General features: G+C 38.0%; 1 protein-coding gene and 1 pseudogene across 3 annotated transcripts in view; one reads left to right on the forward strand and one right to left on the reverse strand.

Annotated features, from left to right (window-relative positions):
* Positions 1–19,287, reverse strand: part of BAZ1A (bromodomain adjacent to zinc finger domain 1A) — a 112,877-nt gene that overhangs the window by 55,876 nt on the left and 37,714 nt on the right. For all 3 annotated transcript variants that reach the window (XM_012468772.2, XM_012468795.2, XM_064365785.1), the window contains exon 3: positions 10,357–10,500. In XM_012468772.2, coding sequence (XP_012324195.2) covers positions 10,357–10,500 — 144 coding nt within the window. The remainder of the gene's footprint in view (positions 1–10,356; positions 10,501–19,287) is intronic.
* On the forward strand, positions 8,557–9,276 carry LOC105728467 (protein mago nashi homolog 2-like; annotated as a pseudogene).

A 19,287-nucleotide genomic window follows, 5' to 3' on the forward strand; every position in this document is an offset into this window, starting at 1 on the left:
GGCTGCAGTGAGCTGAGATCACGCTACTGCACTCGAGCCTGACGCCTGGCAACAGAGCAAGACTCTGTCTCAAAATAAATAAATAAATAAATGTTACAAAAATGATTATAAATGTTAAAAAAAATTATTTTACTATGTATTATATATTAACATATAGTTTATATAAAATCAATTAAATACATAAAAAATCTTATTTCCCCCACATTTAATAAATTATAAAATAATGAATATACTAACAGGAGAGAAAACCAAGATGTGAGTAGTAATTTCTAAAAATGTAGATTCCAACTGAGTATTCAGATATTAGTATACAGTCTAGAAAACTTGTATATGGACCTTTTTTTTTTGGTGAGGGAGACAGGGTCTCACTCATCCTAGGCTGGAATACAGTGACACGATCATGGCTCACTGTTGCCTCAACCTCCCAGGCTCAAGTGATCCTCCTACCTCAATATTCCGGGTAGCTGGGACTACGTGTGTGCCACCCATGCCCGGCTAATTTTTTGCAGTTTTTGTAAAGACAGGGTTTCTCTACGTTGCCCAGGCTGGTTTAGAACTTCAGGGCTCAAGCAATGCTCCCACCTCAGTCTCCCAAAGTGCTGGGATTACAGGTGTGAGCCACCATATAAGACCTTATCTTTTTTTTTTTTTTTTTTTTTTTTTTTGAGACAGAGTTCACTCTTGTTGCCTAGGCTGGAGAGCAATGGCATGATCTCGGCTCACTGCAACCTCCGGCTCCTGGGTTCAAGTGATTCTCCTGCCTCAGACTCCTGAGTAGCTGGGATTTTGCGTGGCTAATTTTTTGTACTTGTAGTTTCACCATGTTAGCCAGGCTGGTCTCAAATTCCTGACCTCAGGTAATCTACCACCTCGGCCTCCCAGAGTGCTGGGATTATAGGCATGAGCCACTGCACCCAGCCCCAGATCGTACCTTAATGGATTTAAGGCTGTAACCTGAGTTTATATGTACAAGGAATTATCTTTTACTTTTCTTGCTGTACCATGAAATTCATTTGTGAAGATAAATATAAATTTTTTTGTAATCAGTGAAAATATTCTTACTGGGGCTTTGCTATAATCCTTACACAAAATTCTATATAAAATAAAATCTTAATTGCATTCTTCCCAAAGATGTACAATTACTAGAGACCAAGAAAAACTGCTTCTTATCATACAAATTCACCTACAAGATAGAAACTACAAGGATAATATTAAAAAGAACTTACATTTTAATCATTTTTCTTGCTACCCAAAGTCTTGGCCTAAATAGCTGAATCAAGTTGACTTTAGTGATCTCAATTATGACAGTGACTCACCATTTTATTACCAACAGGTACAGACCTGTGTTTACTTCTACAATAACAAGCAAATATCAAATATTGTACTTATAAAATCAGAACACCATTCTGATTATTTATTAACAAAATTTCACAAATGTACGTTTCAGTATGCCTAGTTATATATGTAAATTTTAATTCTACTTTGATTTTACCATAATGAAAGTTGGTTCTCCTATTATGAACATTTGACAATAAAAATGCAAAAGATTAAAGAATTTTCTCTATCAGCGCAACAGAAATGACCAAAGAAAACCCCCTATACTTTCAACATAAAGGTTCTTTTAAGAGAACAAATTGTGTTCACAACTATTCTACAATGACAACTCACTAAATGATTAGCATAGGTGGTTACTTATGGTGAGATACATATGTATAAATTTAAAATGCTAATATTATTTCTCACACATTAAGTTTCCATCCATGGAACTACAAATAGCAAAACAATCAGGTCCGCTTCTTTAAAAATAATACTCATATTCCACTATTTTACTAACAGTTAGTCAAGTTATATTGAGAGCTAGAATATATTGCATGAAAGCACATATAATATCTTGAAGGTAGATACATATTATTCCAATTGTTTCTAAAATAGTTTCCCTTTGTGCTCCTGCAAATCACCACCAGGACAGGATAGGTAACCAAAAATGTAACTTATTCATGTACTATTTTCAGGCCAGGATAAAGGATTTTTTATATTGTATTTCAACTTTTAATATCTGTTTATAGATGGTTCCATAAAACTTGATCCATTGTAAAAAAATAAGCAGCAGCCTCATTGATAGCTTTAAATCACAATAGCAGGTTATACTATGAGAAAACATCATTCATATACTAAACTGAGCTGCTACAAATACCATATTTCGTTTCTTTTACAAACTCTAAAATCAACTACACAAACTCACCTATACCTGGCACTGAATTCAGATGGTAAGTACACAAACTCACCTATATCTGGCTACTGAATTCAGATGGTAAACTAGTGGATATTTTAGTCAGGACTGTCTTATCAATCTAGTTCAGATTCCAGAGAATTTGTGATTGTAGATGAACTTCACTATTTGGCTGTTAACAGGGGAAACCTGTATCAAGTAATTACACACAATGTTGTCTCATCAAGTTGTAAGGATATTCACATGTAAATTTTCTTTAAAAATCTATTAGTAACTTTTGAGTCAAAGGAACAATAGCAGACAATATAACATTACTAAGCCCATTCTTAAAGGGCAAACATTAAGAGAAGGGTAAAGAAAAAATTGTTGAAAGCAGACATACAATACATACATAAAATTTCAGAGTGAAAGATTAGGAGATAAAACCCTAATCCTCTTTACCTCAATTTTATATGTCACAAAATGTTGTTTCTAAAATGCAGTCTAAACTCTTATCTAGTACTATTAAATAATAGCCAAGAAGTCAATTTTTAAATAAAATGTACCTTTATTTATAAATATAAATCAATATGCTCCCTCAAATGTATCAAGATATTGTTTTTAAAACTTTGACGATCAGAATATATTATTTAAAAACTGCATGACTTCAGCTGAGCACAGTGGCTCACGCCTATCATCTCAGCACTTTGAGAGGCCAAGGTAGGCAGATGACTTGAGACCAAGAGTTTGAGACCAGCCTGGCTAACATGGTGAAACCCCATCTCTACTAAAAATACAAAAATTAGCTGGGAGTAGTGGCTCATACCTGTAATCCCAACTACTCAGGAGGCTAAGACATCAGAATCGCTTGTGCCTGGGAGGCGGAGGTTGCAGTGAGCCAAGACTGTGCCACTGCACTCCAGCCTGGACAAACAAAGCCAAGACTCTGCCTCAAAAAAAAAAAAAAAAAAAAAAAAAGATTAAAAACAACAACAACTCTAACTCAACAACAAAAAGTCAAACAATCTTTCTCCAAAAAAAATTATACAAATGGCCAATAAGCACATGAAGATATTCAACATCATTAGTCATTAGGGAAATGCAAATTAAAACCATGAGATAGCATTTTACACCCAATAGGATGACTATAATTTTTAAAAATCAGAGTATAACAATTGATGGCAAGCGTATAGTGAAATTGGAACCCTCTGATATTGTGGGTGAGAAGGTAAAACGGCACAGCAACTGGGGACAGTAGTTTGGCATTCCTCAAAAAGTAAAGTATAGATTACCATATGACCCAGCAATTCTACTCCCAGCCATATACCTGCATGAATTTAAAACAGGGACTCAAGCAGATCCCTGTATTCCAATATTTAATGCAGCATTATTTACAGCAGCCAAAAGGTGGAAACAATCCAAATACCTATCAATAGGTGATGGATAAACAAATGTGATATAAACATGCAATGGATTATTCAGCCATAAAAAGTAATGAAGTTCCTGATTGTGCTATGATACGGATGAACCTTGAAAACATGCTAAGTGAAATGAGCCAGGTGCAAAAGGGCAAACATTACCTATTTCTACTTCTTTAAAATACCTAGAATAGGAAAATTCAGAGATAAAGTAGATCAGAGGTTCCCATGGGCTGGGGGGAGGAAGAAAGGCACAGTTATAGCTTAATGGATACAAAATTTCTATTTCAAAGTAACAGTGGTGATAGTTGTACAACACTGTGAATGTAATTGATGCCACTGAGTTACACATTTAAAAGTATTTAAAATGGCATTAAATATACACTTTTTTAATTACTAAACTTTATTGACACATAATTATCACTCAAGTGAACAGCTTACATTAGTGTTCACTCTCAGTGTTATATAGGCTATGGGTTTTCACAAATGTATAATGACAGGTATCTTCTTGCAAAAAATTCCAGAAATAAATAATTTATAAGTTTTAAATTACATGCCGTCCTGCTCCATCCTACCCAGGACATGCATCTTCCCTTTGTCCTACATATCATACACCGTGTACACGCCAAAGAGAACACATAAATTTCAAATTCATGAAATTGTGAAGAAGGAAAATGAAATCTGTGCATAGTGTATATAGAGTATGGTACTATCTGTGGTTTCAGGAATCCACTGAAGATCTTGGAATATATCCCCCATGGATATGGGAGCACTACTGTATTGTACACAATAGTCTCAATGCCCCAGAAATCCTCTGGGCTCTATTCATCCCTCCCTCTCTGAAAGCCCTTGGCAATCACTTATCCTTTTATTGTCTCCATAGCTTTGCCTTTTCCAGAATGTCATAGTTGGAATCACACAGTATGTAGCTTTTTCAGATTGGTTTCTTTCAATTAGTACATACGCATTTAAATTTCCCCCATGTTTTTTCATGGCTTAAGAGCTCATTTCTTTTTAGTGAATATTCCATTGTCTTTATGTACCAGTTTATCCACTCACCTACTGAAGGACATCTTAGTTGCTTTGATGTTTTAGAAATTACAGATAATGCTACTATAAACATCCATGTGCGGGTTTTTGTGTGAATTTAAGTTTCCAATGCATTTGAGTAAATACCAATACATGCAATTACTACATCATATAAGAGTATGTTTGGTAGTGTAAGAAACTGCCAGACTGTCCTCTTAAGTGGCTACGCCATTTTTCATTTCCACCAGCAATAAATGAAAGTTCCTGTTGCTCTACATGTGCACTAGCACTTGGTGTTCAGTGTTCTGGATTTTGGCCATTCTATTAAGTACGTGGTCATATCTCATTGTTGTTTTAATTTACAATTCCCTAATGACATATGATGTTGAACATCTTTTCATATGCTTACTTGCCATCTATATGGCTTCTTTGGTTAGGTATGTGTTCAGATCTTTTGCCGTTTATTAGTTGGGTTGCTTATTTTTTTTGTTTTTGTTTTTGTTTTGAGATATGGTCTGGTTCTGTCACCCAGGCTGTAGTGTAGTGGCTCAACTGTCTCACTGCAACCTCCACCTCCTGGGTTCAAGCCATCCTCCCAATTCAGCCTCCCAAGTAGCTGGGACTACAGGCATGCACCACAATACCTGGATAATTATTTTATAGAGACAGGGGTTTCACTTCGTTGCCCAGGCTGGTCTTGAACTCCTAAACTCAAGCAATCCTCCCACCTCGGTCTCCCAAAGTATTGGGATTACAGGCAAGAGCCATGGTGCCCAGCCCTCATTTTCTTAATACTGAGATTTAAGAGTTCTTTGTATATTTTGGATGACAATCCTTCAACAGATGTCTTTTGCAAAACATTCTGTGGCTTGACTTCTCATTCTCTTGACAATGTCTTTTGCAGAATAAAAGTGTTTGTAACTTTAGTGAAGTCCAAGTTATCAACTACTTCTTTCATGGACTGTGACTTTTATGTTATATCCAAAAAGTCATCACCATACCCAAGGTCATCTAGGTTTTCTTCTGTATTTTTTCTTTTTTTTTTTTGAGAAGGAGTTTCACTCTTGTTGTCCAGGCTGGAATGCAATGGCGTGATCTTGGCTCACGGCAACCTCAGCCTCCTGAGTAGTTGGCATTACAGGCGTGCGCCACCACGTCTGGCTTATTTTGTATTTTTAGTAGAGATGGGGTTTCTCCATGTTAGTCAGGCTGGTCTCAAACTCCCAACCTCAGGTGATCCACCCACCTCAGCCTCCCAAAGTGTTGGAAGTACAGGAGTGAGTCACTGCGCCCAGCCTTCTTCTATGTTTTCTAGGGATTTTACACTTAGGTCTACAATCCATTTTGAGTTAATTTTTTTGTAAAAAGTGTAAAGTCTGTCTAGATTTTTTATATTTTTTTGCATGTGGATCTCCAGATATTTCCAGCACCACTGACTGAAAAGACTATCTTTTCTCTACTGTTTGCCTTCACTGCTTTGTCAAAGGTCAGTTGATTATATTTATGTGAGTCTATTTCATAAGTATTTATTCTGATCATTGATCGATCTGTCTATACTTTTGCCAATACCACACTTTCTGGATTACTGTAGTTTCATAGTAAGTCTTTAAGTTAGGTAGTGTCAGTTCTCTGACTTTGTTCTTCAATATTGTGTTGGCTATTCTGGGTCCCCTGTCTCTCCATATAAACTTTATAATCAGTTTGATGATATCCACCAAATAACTTGTGGGGATTTTGATTGGGAATGGACTGAACCTACACATTACGTAGGGATAAGCCTATAGATCAAGATGGGAAGAACTGACATCTTGACAACACTTAGTGTATCTTGTAGACATAATGAGCTATGTGATGCTGGGCAAATTTCCTAACTCCAAACTTTCATTTCTACTAAGTGATATGAGGATATGTCCATCTACCATTATAGAATGATTCTAAGGAATAAAACAATTTGAATGTTGTTATAAGCCTAACATGAAAATGTCCAATAAGTACTTGTTCCCTTCCATTTTCTTTAAACAACCTACTAAAACATGAGAAAATCCAGATTATGTTTTGTTGGCAGGGAAAATTACCTAGAAGTCAATTTATTACTCAAATTAGATAATTTTTTAAAATTAGGGAATTATTTTGGAAATAATAAAGGTCCAAAGATGGCTATGTTTCACCCTTCCTGATACCTGATGGTGTCTAGATATAGCAGTAGCAATCCACAAACAAGTAGGTATTTTTTATGGTACTGATGTGTAGTGAAGGCTGAGATTCTTTAATCATAGACAAACAAGTTAAAAGTACCTGTGAATAGGCCAGGCATAATGGCTCATGCCTATGATCCCAGCACTTTGGGAGGCTGAGGAGGCGGATCACCTGAGTTCAGGAGTTCGAGTCCAGCCTGGCCAACGTGGCAAAGCCCCGTCTCTACTAAAATACAAAAATTAGGCCGGGCGCGGTGGCTCAAGCCTGTAATCCCAGCACTTTGGGAGGCCGAGGCGGGTGGATCACTAGGTCAAGAGATCGAGACCATCCTGGTCAACATGGTGAAACCCCGTCTCTACTAATACAAAAAATTAGCTGGGCATGGTGGCGCGTGCCTGTAATCCCAGCTACTCAGGAGGCTGAGGCAGGAGGATTGCCTGAACCCGGGAGGCGGAGGTTGCGGTGAGCCGAGATCGCGCCATTGCACTCCAGCCTGGGTAACGAGAGCGAAACTCCGTCTCAAAAAAAAAAAAAATAAAAAAATAATTGATCAGCTTGTTCACTTTTCTCCTATCAAGGGTCTATTCCAAGTATCTGTATATAAGGGATATGACACAGCCTATTTAGTCAGGAAATTATGACTGATTGCTCCTATGGCCAAATTCAATCATACTTTGTAGTAAACTTGCTATAAATGGCACAATAGAAGTCTTCTTCAAAATGCTACCTTATAACAGGCAAAATATTTACTAATTGAAATTTTGAATTAATATGCTTTGCATTCAAGGTTATAAATTAGCCACAAAATACGCAGGTAACTCATGTTAAAATCTAAAAAAGAGGCTGGGCACGGTGGCTCACGCCTGTAATCCCAGTACTTTGGGAGGCTGAGGCAGGTGGATCACCTGAGTTCAGGAGTTAGAGACCAGCCATGGTCAACATGGTGAAACCCCATCTCTACTAAAAATAATAATAAAAAAAAAATAGCCGGATGTGGTACCTGTAATCCCAGCTACTTGGGAGGCTGAAGCAGGAAAATCAGTTAAGCCCAGGGGGCGAAGGTTGCAGTGAGCCAAGATTGCATCATTGTACTCCAGCCTGGGCAACCAAGAGCAAAGCTCCATCTCAAAACAAACAAAAATTCCCACAAATTTTGCATCCCAAACCCTATATTTAATAGAAGACATGAACAAGTAATATAGTAATTTATTTTTCTGGTTAATAGTAGCAACTTGGCCAGGCACAGTGGTTCTGCCTGTAATCCCAGCACTTCAAGAGACTGAGATGGGAGGATTGCTTGAAGCCAGGCATCTGACATTAGCATGGGCAATATAGTGATACCCTGTCTCTACCAAAAAAAATAAATAAAAATTAGCCAGGCATGGTAGCATGCACCTATAGTCCTAGCCTACAGGACTATAGGAGGATGAGATGGGAGGACTGCTTGAGCCCAGGAGTTTGAAACTGCAGTAAGCTATGATCTCATCACTGCACTCCAGCCTGGGCAACAGAATAAGACTCCATTCCTTCCTTAAAAATAAAAAAAGAAAAACAACTCAAAAAAAAAAAAGAGAGAGAGAGACGTATCAAAAGACTTATAAGACCATGTCATGCTTCATTCACTCACCTAAAAATTATTTATTCTGGGATGACGTCACTGCCAGACCGGGCGACACGTTGTCACGGTTTTCGGCGGGCTTACCGGGGACAAAAATGTCTATGGCTAGTGATTTCTACCTGCGCTACTACGTAGGGCACAAGGGCAAGTTTGGGCACGAGTTTCTGGAGTTCGAATTTCGGCCAGACGGAAAGCTTTTAGATATGCCAACAACAGCAATTACAAAAATGATGTCATGATCAGAAAAGAGGCTTATGCGCACAAGAGTGTAATGGAAGAACTGAAGAGAATTATTGATGACAGTGAAATTACAAAACAAGATGATGCTTTGTGGCCTCCCCCGACAGGGTTGGCTGTCAGGAGCTTGAAATTGTCATTGGAGATGAGCACATATCTTTTACCACATCAAAAATAGGTTCTCTTATTGATGTAAATCAGTCAAAGGATCCTGAAGGCCTTTGAGTATTTTACTATTTGGTACAAGACTTGAAATGTTTAGTTTTCAGTCTCATTGGATTACACTTCAAGATTAAACCAATTTAAATTCCATGTTTTTCAAGCTGTTTGTATATTTAATTAAGGGATGGAGGGTTTATTTGTCATTTACAATATTGGGGTTTTTATTAATGTGAAGCAAAAAAAAAGTTGTATGTAAACTGAAAATAAGAAACTACATTAACAGGCTTAATGGTTATCCTAACTTGAGTCCACGTGGTTTGGACAGTCCCCACACACATTAAATTCTGTAAATAAAAGCCACCTTTTGTTAAAAATTTGCTCTAATAAAACATGCCAAATCCTGAAAAAAAAAATTATTTATTCTGTCAGGCAATGTGCTAGTTAGATGACCTTGACAAAGCCTATTAACCTTCCTAAGTCTCAGGTTTTTCCTTGTTAAATAAGAATTACAACACTCTTCCAGAACCGACAAAAATGCATATAAAGCACTTAGCACAGTGCCTGATCATAGTCAATTCTCAAATGCTAGTTATAGCTATAGTAGTTAATGACAGGAAAATTAGAACTAAAAGTTTCTGAAAGAAAGAACTTGATAGATGCTGGTATTTCAGGAGCAAAGTAATTAAGAGAAGTAGGTGATATCAGGTTTCTTATTTAAACATTACGGTACTGTTCACTAAAAATAAGAAACCAAGAAAGACACAAGACAGGCAAGAGAAAGCATTTTGAAGTCTGAGATGCCTAAAAGGGAACAGAATGGAGGAATAATGATTTAGAATAGCCATTGTGGAGAACAGAAGAGGTTACTGAGCTAAAACATGTAAAAGGACTTTTAATCAGTTGCAGACTCAGCTGAGATTTTAAATTCCTAGCTACTACATGTTTGTGCGATTTTTCTCCTTTTTCTCCAACAGCGCTCAGCTGACACAGACCATCAGTTGTCTGAAGTTTAGGTAGTTACAGTGTTTCTTTACTATGTGCACCAAAGAGAAGGAGTGTTAAAGTACAGAATGAAATTTATCAAGTAAACAAAAGTAGGGGCCGGGGGCAGTGGCTCCCGCCTGTAATCCCAGCACTTTGGGAGGCTGAGGCAGGTGGATCACCTGAGGTCAGGAGTTTGAGACCAGCCTGACCAACATGGTGAAACCCTGTCAGTATTAAAAATACAAAATTAGTCAGGCATGGTTTGCATGTCTGTAATCCCAGCTACTTGAGAGGCTAAGGCAAGAGAACTGCTTGAACCTGGGAGGCAGAGACTGCAGTGAGCCGAGATTGCGCCACTGGGTGAAAAAAGCGAAACTCCGTCTCAAAAAAAAAGAAAAAAGGTCATTTCAACAGAGTAATTAAATAATTAAATAATTTAAAAATAAATTAAATTTGTTTAATTTAAACCACAATTAAATAATTTAAAAATAAAAATCACTTACCCATTTTGAAAAGAACAGCTTTGTGTTTCTGAATCATCACTATCACTGATGATAATAGTTTCTCCATCCACACTGTTAACATGTCCATTAGCAAAACCATTTTCACGTGATGGAGGGAGGACTTCTAAAATCCTACACTGCAACCTGAAATAAAACGATACATTTAAAAATGCAAATCATTTGATATTTTATAGCCAAACATTTCAGAGCAACCAAATTGCTTTGAACTAAAGTTATTTTGTTTGTAGAGGTTATAGCTGATTGATGTCAACAATTTAATTAAAAAAGAAAATCTGTAACATCTAATTTAAGCAAATATTAGATATGATTTAAAGCTTAAAACTATTTTAAAACACAATTTATCAAGATTATTCACAATTATATTATTTCCTTCCTTCTGCTACCTCTGGATTGTTTGTTTTGCTAGTTCCTTAGATTGTAAAGTTAGGTTGCTGACATGAGATCTTTCTTGTTTTGTAATGTAAGGATTTATAGCTATAAACTCCCCCCTTAGCACTGCTTTGGCTGTATCCCAAAAATTTTGGTATGTTATATTTTTGTTTTCATTCATCTATAAGTTATTTTCTAATTTTCCTTAGGTTTTCTTCTTTGCTCCACTGGTTAAAAGTGTATTTTAAATTCCCACAATTTGTGAATTTTCCAGTTTTCCTTTGTTAATGATTGCTAAGTTCATGTTGCTGTGGTCAGAGAAGATACTTGTATGAGATTGTGATGGTTAATTTTAGGTGTCGACTTGACTGGATTAAGGTAAAGGCAGAAGTATTTAGTTGCTAGAAGTACTGTTTAGTCGTTAGACATATATAGTTGCTAAAGTATTGTTGATGAGTGTTTCTATGAGGGTGTTTACAGAGGAGAGTGGTGTGTGAATCAGTGGATTTTAAATTCTAAAATTCTTCAGACTATAACTTTTTTATTTTCACATTTTTTGTTGTGATTTCTGATCTCTGGAAAGCTTTCTATTCACTAACTCTATCACCCCTATTCTGGCTTCCTTTACTTTGCATACGGTATCTGGATTTTATGGGCCACAAATTTAGACTCATTCAATCACAGTTAAAATATTCCTTCATCCCACTTCTATTGTGCCAATGTTCAATGCTAGAAAAGACAGCATGCACCTGCTTTCTTTCCACTCCCTCTTGTTCCAAATTCTTTACTTCCTGCCTTGAAACCATGAATTTACTATGAATTCAAAGTTAGCATCTTACTGTTATGGTTGAGATAACTTTTGTTGGTTCTCAAAACAGATTTCCTCAAGTCCCAGTCTCAGTACTTTAATATTAGAAAGTGAGAAAAGAGATCTTGACTTAGACTCTTTGACTTCCTTCTCAACATCAAAAGTCCATATCCTTCAAACTGTTCATATTCTTATGTCAGAAGGGTTCTCTTCCAGCCAGTAACCTCTTCTCTTATCCAGTTTCGCTGTGTTTCTCCTCCTGTGTATCCTCAGTTTTCCTCTGCTAAGAAACATACTCTTCAGTATCCTAGAAAGTTTATATCTATCTCTAGCTTTTTAGAGACTCCATGGTATGGACTCTTCTTCTCACTCCCTAGAGAGACCTGGCATTGCTGAAGCCAAAGTAGATTCCAAGAACAAAAAGAATCCAATTTTTATAAATATCCTCTTATATGGGAGCATAGTGATTGCCAAAGAGGAAGAGGAAAGTGAAGCAAAGATAATCTGCATCTGAACCTGCTCTGTAGACATTTTGCTTCTTTTAAAGACCATTCCCATGCCTGTATTTCCAGTGCTTTGGGAGGGTGAGAAAGGTGGATTGATTGCTTGAGGCCAGGAGTTTAAGACCAGCTTGACCAACATGGCGAAACCCTGTCTCTATTAAAAATACAAAAATTTGAGGCTGGGTGCGGTGGCTCAGTCCTGTAATCCCAGCACTTTGGGAGGCTGTGGTGGGCGGTTCACGAGCTCAGGAGTTCAAGACCAGCCTGATCAACATGGTGAAACCCCATCCCTACTAAAAATACAAAAATTAGCCAGGCGTGGTGGTACATGCCTGTAATCTCAGCTACTCAGGAGGCTGAGGCAGGAGAATCGCTTGAACCTGGAAGACAGAGGTTGTAGTGAGCTGAGATTATGCCACTGCACTGCCTGGGCAACAAAGCGAGACTTCATCTCAAAAACAACAACAACAAAAATTAGCTGGGCGTGGTGGCACGCACCCGTAATCCCAGCTACCTGGGAGGCTGAGGCACAAGAATTGCTTGAACCTGGAAGGTGGAAATTGCAGTAAGCCAAGATCGTGCCACTGCACTCCAGCTTGGGTGACAGAGTAAGACTGTCTCAAAACAAACAAACAAAGCCAGGTGTGGTGGTGCTGCACACCTGTAATCCCAGCTATTTAGATCCTGCAACTGCATGCGCTCCAGCTTGGGTAACAGAGCGAGACTGTCAAAAAAGAAAGACCATTTCATTGGCTAAAAAATAAATTGATAGCCACTTCCTATCAATCTATAATCTGCTCTTTAATGTTGCACCCTCTTTTCCCAGGATTTATTCACACATCAATGAAGTCTCCTCTCCTCCCATTCACTGTCAGCTGGTTCAAAAGTACGATTTACATTGTCTCTCCACTTCCCTACCACTCTCACAACTTTAGTCATCATATACAAAAACTTGTCCCAAGAAAGTCACAATAATCTAACTATTGGTCAACAAATCCAAAAGTTGTCTTAATCGTCTGTAAACCATTATCCACCCCTTATTTAAAAATTCCACCTCTATTTTTATGGTCCAAAATCTTCTCTATTCATCATCTAACCTACCTCCCTGACTATACTTTTTCTCTGTCTTTGCCTGCTTCTTGTTGTTCTCATACTACCAAAATATATAGTGATTCCCCCAAAGTTCTGCTGCATGTCTTTTGGTTGGTATATACTTTCCCTTGGTGTTTCATCTCAGCTCTAGATAACTGACTGTCTTACTCTCAACTTATAGAAGTACGGTCCAAAAAATCCAATTCTTCTCTATCTAGAGGGAGTTTATGTAACCAGTGAGGTTTCATCTCTATTAAGAGAGTCACAGTAATAGTGTTGGTGAGGATGTGGAGCCACCTTGAAAAACTGTGTGACAACTCCTCAAAGACTTACCATATGACCCTGCAATTCCACTTTTAGCTATATACCCCAGAGACATAAAATATATGTCCACACATACTTGTACATAAATGTTCAAAACAGTATTACTTGTAATAGCTAAAAACTAAAAACAATCCAAATATCCATCAACTGATCATTTAAAATGTGGTATATACCATACAATATAATTCAGCAAAAAAACAGGAATCAAGTACTGATACATGCTATAATATTTATGAATCTTGAAAATATTATGCTAAGAAAAGGGGCCAGACACAAAAGACTGCATACCATAAATTCCATTTATATGAAACATCCAGAATAGGCAAATCCCTAGAGAGAAGATAAGGGACAGGGGGACCATAGGCAGTGACTGCTAATGGGCAAAGCTTTGTTTCTGAGGTGTTGAAAATGTTTTAAAATTGGAATTGTGCGTTTTAAATGGGTGAATTTTATGGTATGTGAAATATATCTCAATAAAGTCGTTAAAAAAAAGAGTTGTAAGATATAGTAGGGAGTAAATATAAAGGAGAGAGAACATTGCTGGAATTATATTTATGGTATCTCTACAACTCTTTTTTTTTTTTTTTTTTTTGACAGAGTCTCACTCTATCCCCCAGGCTGGAGTGCAGTGCGCGATCTTGGGTCACTGCAACCTCTGCCTCTTGGGTTCACCTGATTCTCCCACCTCAGTATCCCAAGTAGATGGGACTACAGGCACACGCCGCCACGCTCAGCTAATATTTTATATTTTTAGTAGAGATGGGGTTTCACCATGTTGGCCAGGCTGGAGCCTCTACAACTCTTAAGCAGTTCTGGGGAAGGTTTTATTAACTACGAATATTCTAAGTACATAAATATCTACTGTTGGGCTAAATCTCTATTCTCTGAGAAAAAGTGAATCAAGATTAGATACTCTGCTGACTGTATCATTCATTTGGTTATCCCATACATCAACAAGTTTTGGTATACTGTGAATATCCTGTCTCATTTACCAGCCCTACTCTCCTAGGAACTTTATTCTTCTCATTTCTACCCTCTTCCACATGATTATTAGAAGAGCTGCCCTGTTTTCCCAAAACAGTGGTCAGAGTTAGCTGATGCAGGATGGGCACTACTTTGCTGAGCTCACATATCTTTCCCAAGATTTTTAAACTTGGAATCTAGAAGGTAAAAATCAGTCCTTCTCTCCCACTGTGGAATCTGTAAGATAAAATTCTGGTGCTGTTGGCAGCCATATATCCTGCTACATGGAGGAGGACAGTGTGCAGTGACAGGTGGTAAAATCTGTAAGAGAGAAGAGATGGCAAGGGTACTAGAGGCAATCAGTTCTCTTATTCTTGTTCTTCCTTAGATTTAGCTGCAACTTGCCCATTCCAGGCTTAGTTGTTTAATCTTTCCTTCCATTTAATAAACAAATAATTCCAAACCCAAACAAATAACTGACTCCACAGCATCCTAAGGCTTAAGAATCATCAAAATGTATATTATGTGGATCAACTCAAAGTCCTCAAAGCATCTAATCTTCTACCATCACTCATTTCCTCTGAGATTTACTTAAGTTCAATTAAATTTAAACATCCTAGTCTTGGTCCTTTTCAAGCCACTCTTTTTAAAAAACTGAGAAAGAGAAAAGACTCCAATTACTACAATCAGAAGTGCAAGTGGGAATATTATTGCTGATTTTACAGGAATAAAAGAGATTATTAGAGAATACTGGCTGGGTGCGAAAGCTTACACCTAATCCTAGCACTTTAGCAGGCTGAGGAAGACAGATGGCTTGAGTCAGGAGTTCAAGACCAGTCTGGGCAACATAAAGAAACCCTGCCTCCACAAAATAACAAAAATTAGCCAAGCATAGTAGTGTGCATTTGTAGTCTCAGCTGCTCAGTAGGCTGAGGCTAGAGGATCACTTGAGTCCAGGAGGCAGAGGCCGTCTCAGAAAATACATGCATGTAGGTATACTTCCTAACAAAGAAAAGTCCAAGAACAGACGGCTTCACCGATGAATTGTATTCAACACTCACAGAAGCATTAACATACATTATCTCAAAATATTCCAAAAAATTAAAGAAGAGGGAATACTTCCTAATTCATTCATAAGGCCAACATTACCCTGATACCCAGGTGGACAAAGATATGACAGAATATATGAAGAACTGTTATAACTCAAGAAAAACCCAAACACTCAATTCAAAGATGGGCAAAGACTTAAATAGACATTTCTCTAAGAAGATACAAACCGCAAAAAACACATGAAAGATGCTCAGCATCATTTGTCAGAAGAAAATAGACAATCAATGAGATATCACTTCACACTAAGATGGCTATATATATATTTTTAAAAACAAAGAAATTAGCAAGTGTTAATAAGAATATAGAGAAATTGGAACCCTAGTGCATTGCTGGTGGGAATGTAAAATGGTACAACTGCTGTGGAGAACAGTTTGGCAATTCCTCAAAAAGTTAAACATATCACTTTGAGAGGCTGAGGAGGGTGGATCACAAGGTCAAGAGATCAGGCCCATGCTAGCCAAGATGGTGATACCCTGTCTCTACTAAAAATACAAAAATTAGCTGGTCATGGTGGCACATGCCTGTAGTCCCAGCCACTCCGGAGACTGAGGCAGGAGAATCACTGGAACCCAGGAGGCAGAGTTTACAGTGAGCCGAGATCACACTGCTGCACTCCAGCCTGGCGACAGAGCAAGACTTCGTCTCAAAAAATATATATAAATAAATATAAATTTTAAAAAAGTAAATATATAATTACCATACAGCCCAGCAATTCTACTTCCAGGTATATACCTGAAATAATTGAAAACAAGAACTCAGATACTTACACACCAATGCTCATAGAAGTATTATTCACAATAGCTAAAAGGTGGAATCAACCCATGTGTCCAACAGATAAATTGATAAGCAAAATGTTATATATACATAATGGAACATTCAGACATAAACAGGAATGAAATCCTGATACATGCTACAACATGGATGAACCTTGAAAACATGTACACAGGCTGGGCAACAGAGTAAGACCCACAACTCTACAAAAAAAAATTTAATAATTAGCTGGGTGTGGTGGTGCACACCAGTCGTCCCAGCTGCTAGGGAAGCTGAGATGGGAAGATTGCTTTAGCCTGGGAAGTTGAGGCTGCAGTGAGCCATGATTACACCACTACGCTTCACCCTGGGTAACAGTGTGAGACGCTGTCTCAAAAAACAAACAAAAAAAGCCCAAGCAAACAAAAAATGAACATTATGTTCAGTGAAATAAACCACAAAAGGACAAATATATGATTCCACTTATATGAAGTACTCAGAATAGGCAAATTCATAGAGAAAGAACATAGAATAAAGGTTACCAGAAGCTGGGGGAAGGGTAGAATGGGGAGTTATTGCTTAATAGGTAACAGAGTTTCTGTTTGGGATGATGAAAAAGTTCTAGAAATAGTGGTGATATTTACACAATACTGTGTACAACATTAAGTACACTGTGAATGTACTTAATGCCCCTGAACTGCATGCTTAAAATGAGTAAAATAGTAAAATTTTTATGTTTATTTTACTAAAATGAAAAAAAAAAAACACCATTGTTTTATTCTAAGAGAAAAGCTTGAGAAGAGGCTCAATTACCAATCCTACATTGGTAGCAAACGGAAATAATGTCTAAAGAACTGCAGGCTTTCACCACTAACTGGCAGAAATAAACCAGTGTTTCTCAAGAGGAACAACTACAGGAAATCATATCAAAACCTGTTAGGTAATTATGTAGCCTATTGATAAAAAGGCTCTATACTTGAATAACATGAACTGTACAAAAATATGAAAGAAATCAAATAGATCTGCCTTTGAAGAGCTTAGATATCAGATCTATCAGGGCTCATAATATTACTAAGGCTTCCCGGAAGTGATGAAGGAAGCTTTTCAGGGACCCTATGACACGGTTTCTCAAGTTAGAAACAGAGATGATCTTTGCTAGCAGAGCCCAGCTGAATGCCCTTTAAGTGGCAACAGTGGTGGTGGTCATGGGGCAAATACAGAGTAAATGAGTCTACTCTGAGCCCAAGTATAGTTGGTGTGAGGCCTAAAGTGGTCTGACAGTCATCAGTGGAAGCAAGTGACCACAGTAGGTCCCACAGGGCTACAGTAATTTGAGGACTAATATATTTAAACCCAACAGAAAGAAATACAATTCCCTGACAGAGGAATTAGGGAGAAGGAAACCAGTGCAATGCAGAGACATTGCCCAAAAGTAAATTATATAAATTGTAGTAGTTATTATCAATGCTACTATTAACTCTGTAGCACACCCAAACCACAGGTAGCATTCCTTGCCCATCTAATCAAGGCTAGCCCTTCCCATAGGTACTTAGCTAAATTTATGTTACTCAAGATATCAAGTCAACACCTTCTAAAAGATTTCCAGAGACTTAGTCTACGTCTTTTCATATCTACTTGCTACCATTTCTTGGTTCTAGGGAGTCCAAAGTTTACAGGGGCGTATGTAAAAAACAGAGAAACATGAATTAAGACCCAGCTAGAGGATCTTCAAGAGTATAGAAACTATTTAAGGTTATAATCCACTATTTGAGAACATGGTGGAAGTTGATAATTAAGAGTCCTATTATTAGCACACATGTATGCCAGATTAAATATGTAATTTATATGCATGTCTCTCCTCATATATCAATCAACTCCACAAGTTATACATTTTCTAGAAGATGAAATTCAGAGCCAGGATTTGTTTTGAGATGAGTCTCGATTCGTTGCCCAGGCTGGAGTGCAATGGTGCAATCTTGGCTCACAGCAACCTTCACCTCCCAGGTTCAAGCAATTCTGCCTCAGCCTACCAAGTAGCTGGGATTACAGGCATGCGCCACCATGCCAGGCTAATTTTTGTATTTTTAGTAGAGATAGGGTTTCACCATGTTGGCCAGGCTTGGCTCAAACTCCTGACCTCAAGTGATCCACCTGCCTTGGCCTCCCAAAGTGCTATACATGCGTGAGCCACCGCACCCTGCCCAGGGACAGATTTAAATAATTTGCTGTCAGTCACACAACTAGTAATGGTACAGCCAAAACTTTAACTGTGACTCTCAAACCCATATACTTTCTAATTTTCCACTCTATTACTACAGAGAAGGGAATGGAACCATTATGTTGACCCAAGGGCATTTCAGAACTTTAAGCCTAGGCAATGAGAGGCTCCTTTGAAATCAAGACTATGGAATGGGAGCAAGTACAATGTAAGGGCACAACATAAATTAGCCATAAATCTGTAATAAGTTGGACATGAAAATAGTTTTTTTTTTTTCTTTTTGAAATGGAGTTTTGCTCGTTTCCTAGGCTGAAGTACAATGGCACGATCTTAACTCACTTTAACCTCCGCCTCCCGGGTTCATGCGATTCTGCTGCCTTAGTCTCTTGAGTAGCTTGGATTATAGGCACCACACCCAGCTAATTTTGCATTTTCAGTAGAGATGGGGTTTCTCCATGTTGGTCAGGCTGGTATCGAACTCCCACCCTCAGCCGATCTGCCCGCCTTGGCTTCCCAAAGTGCTGGGATTACAGGCGTGAGTCACCGTGCCTGGCTGGAAATAGCTTCTCATGAGACTACTCTGGAATGTATATACCTTCCCCTAAAAAGGTATTTTAAGTAGCCAGTTAAATTTATATCTCAAAAATTCAGGCTGGGTACAGTGACTCATGCCTGTAATCCCAGCACTTTGGAAGGCTGAGGCGGGTGTATTACGAGGTCACGAGGTCAAGGGATTGAGACTATCCTGGCCAACATGGTGAAATGCCATCTCT

Source organism: Aotus nancymaae, unplaced genomic scaffold (assembly GCF_030222135.1).
Source record: "Aotus nancymaae isolate 86718 unplaced genomic scaffold, 86718_ANA_hifiasm-v0.15.2.pri h1tg000062l, whole genome shotgun sequence".
NCBI lineage: Eukaryota > Metazoa > Chordata > Mammalia > Primates > Aotidae > Aotus > Aotus nancymaae.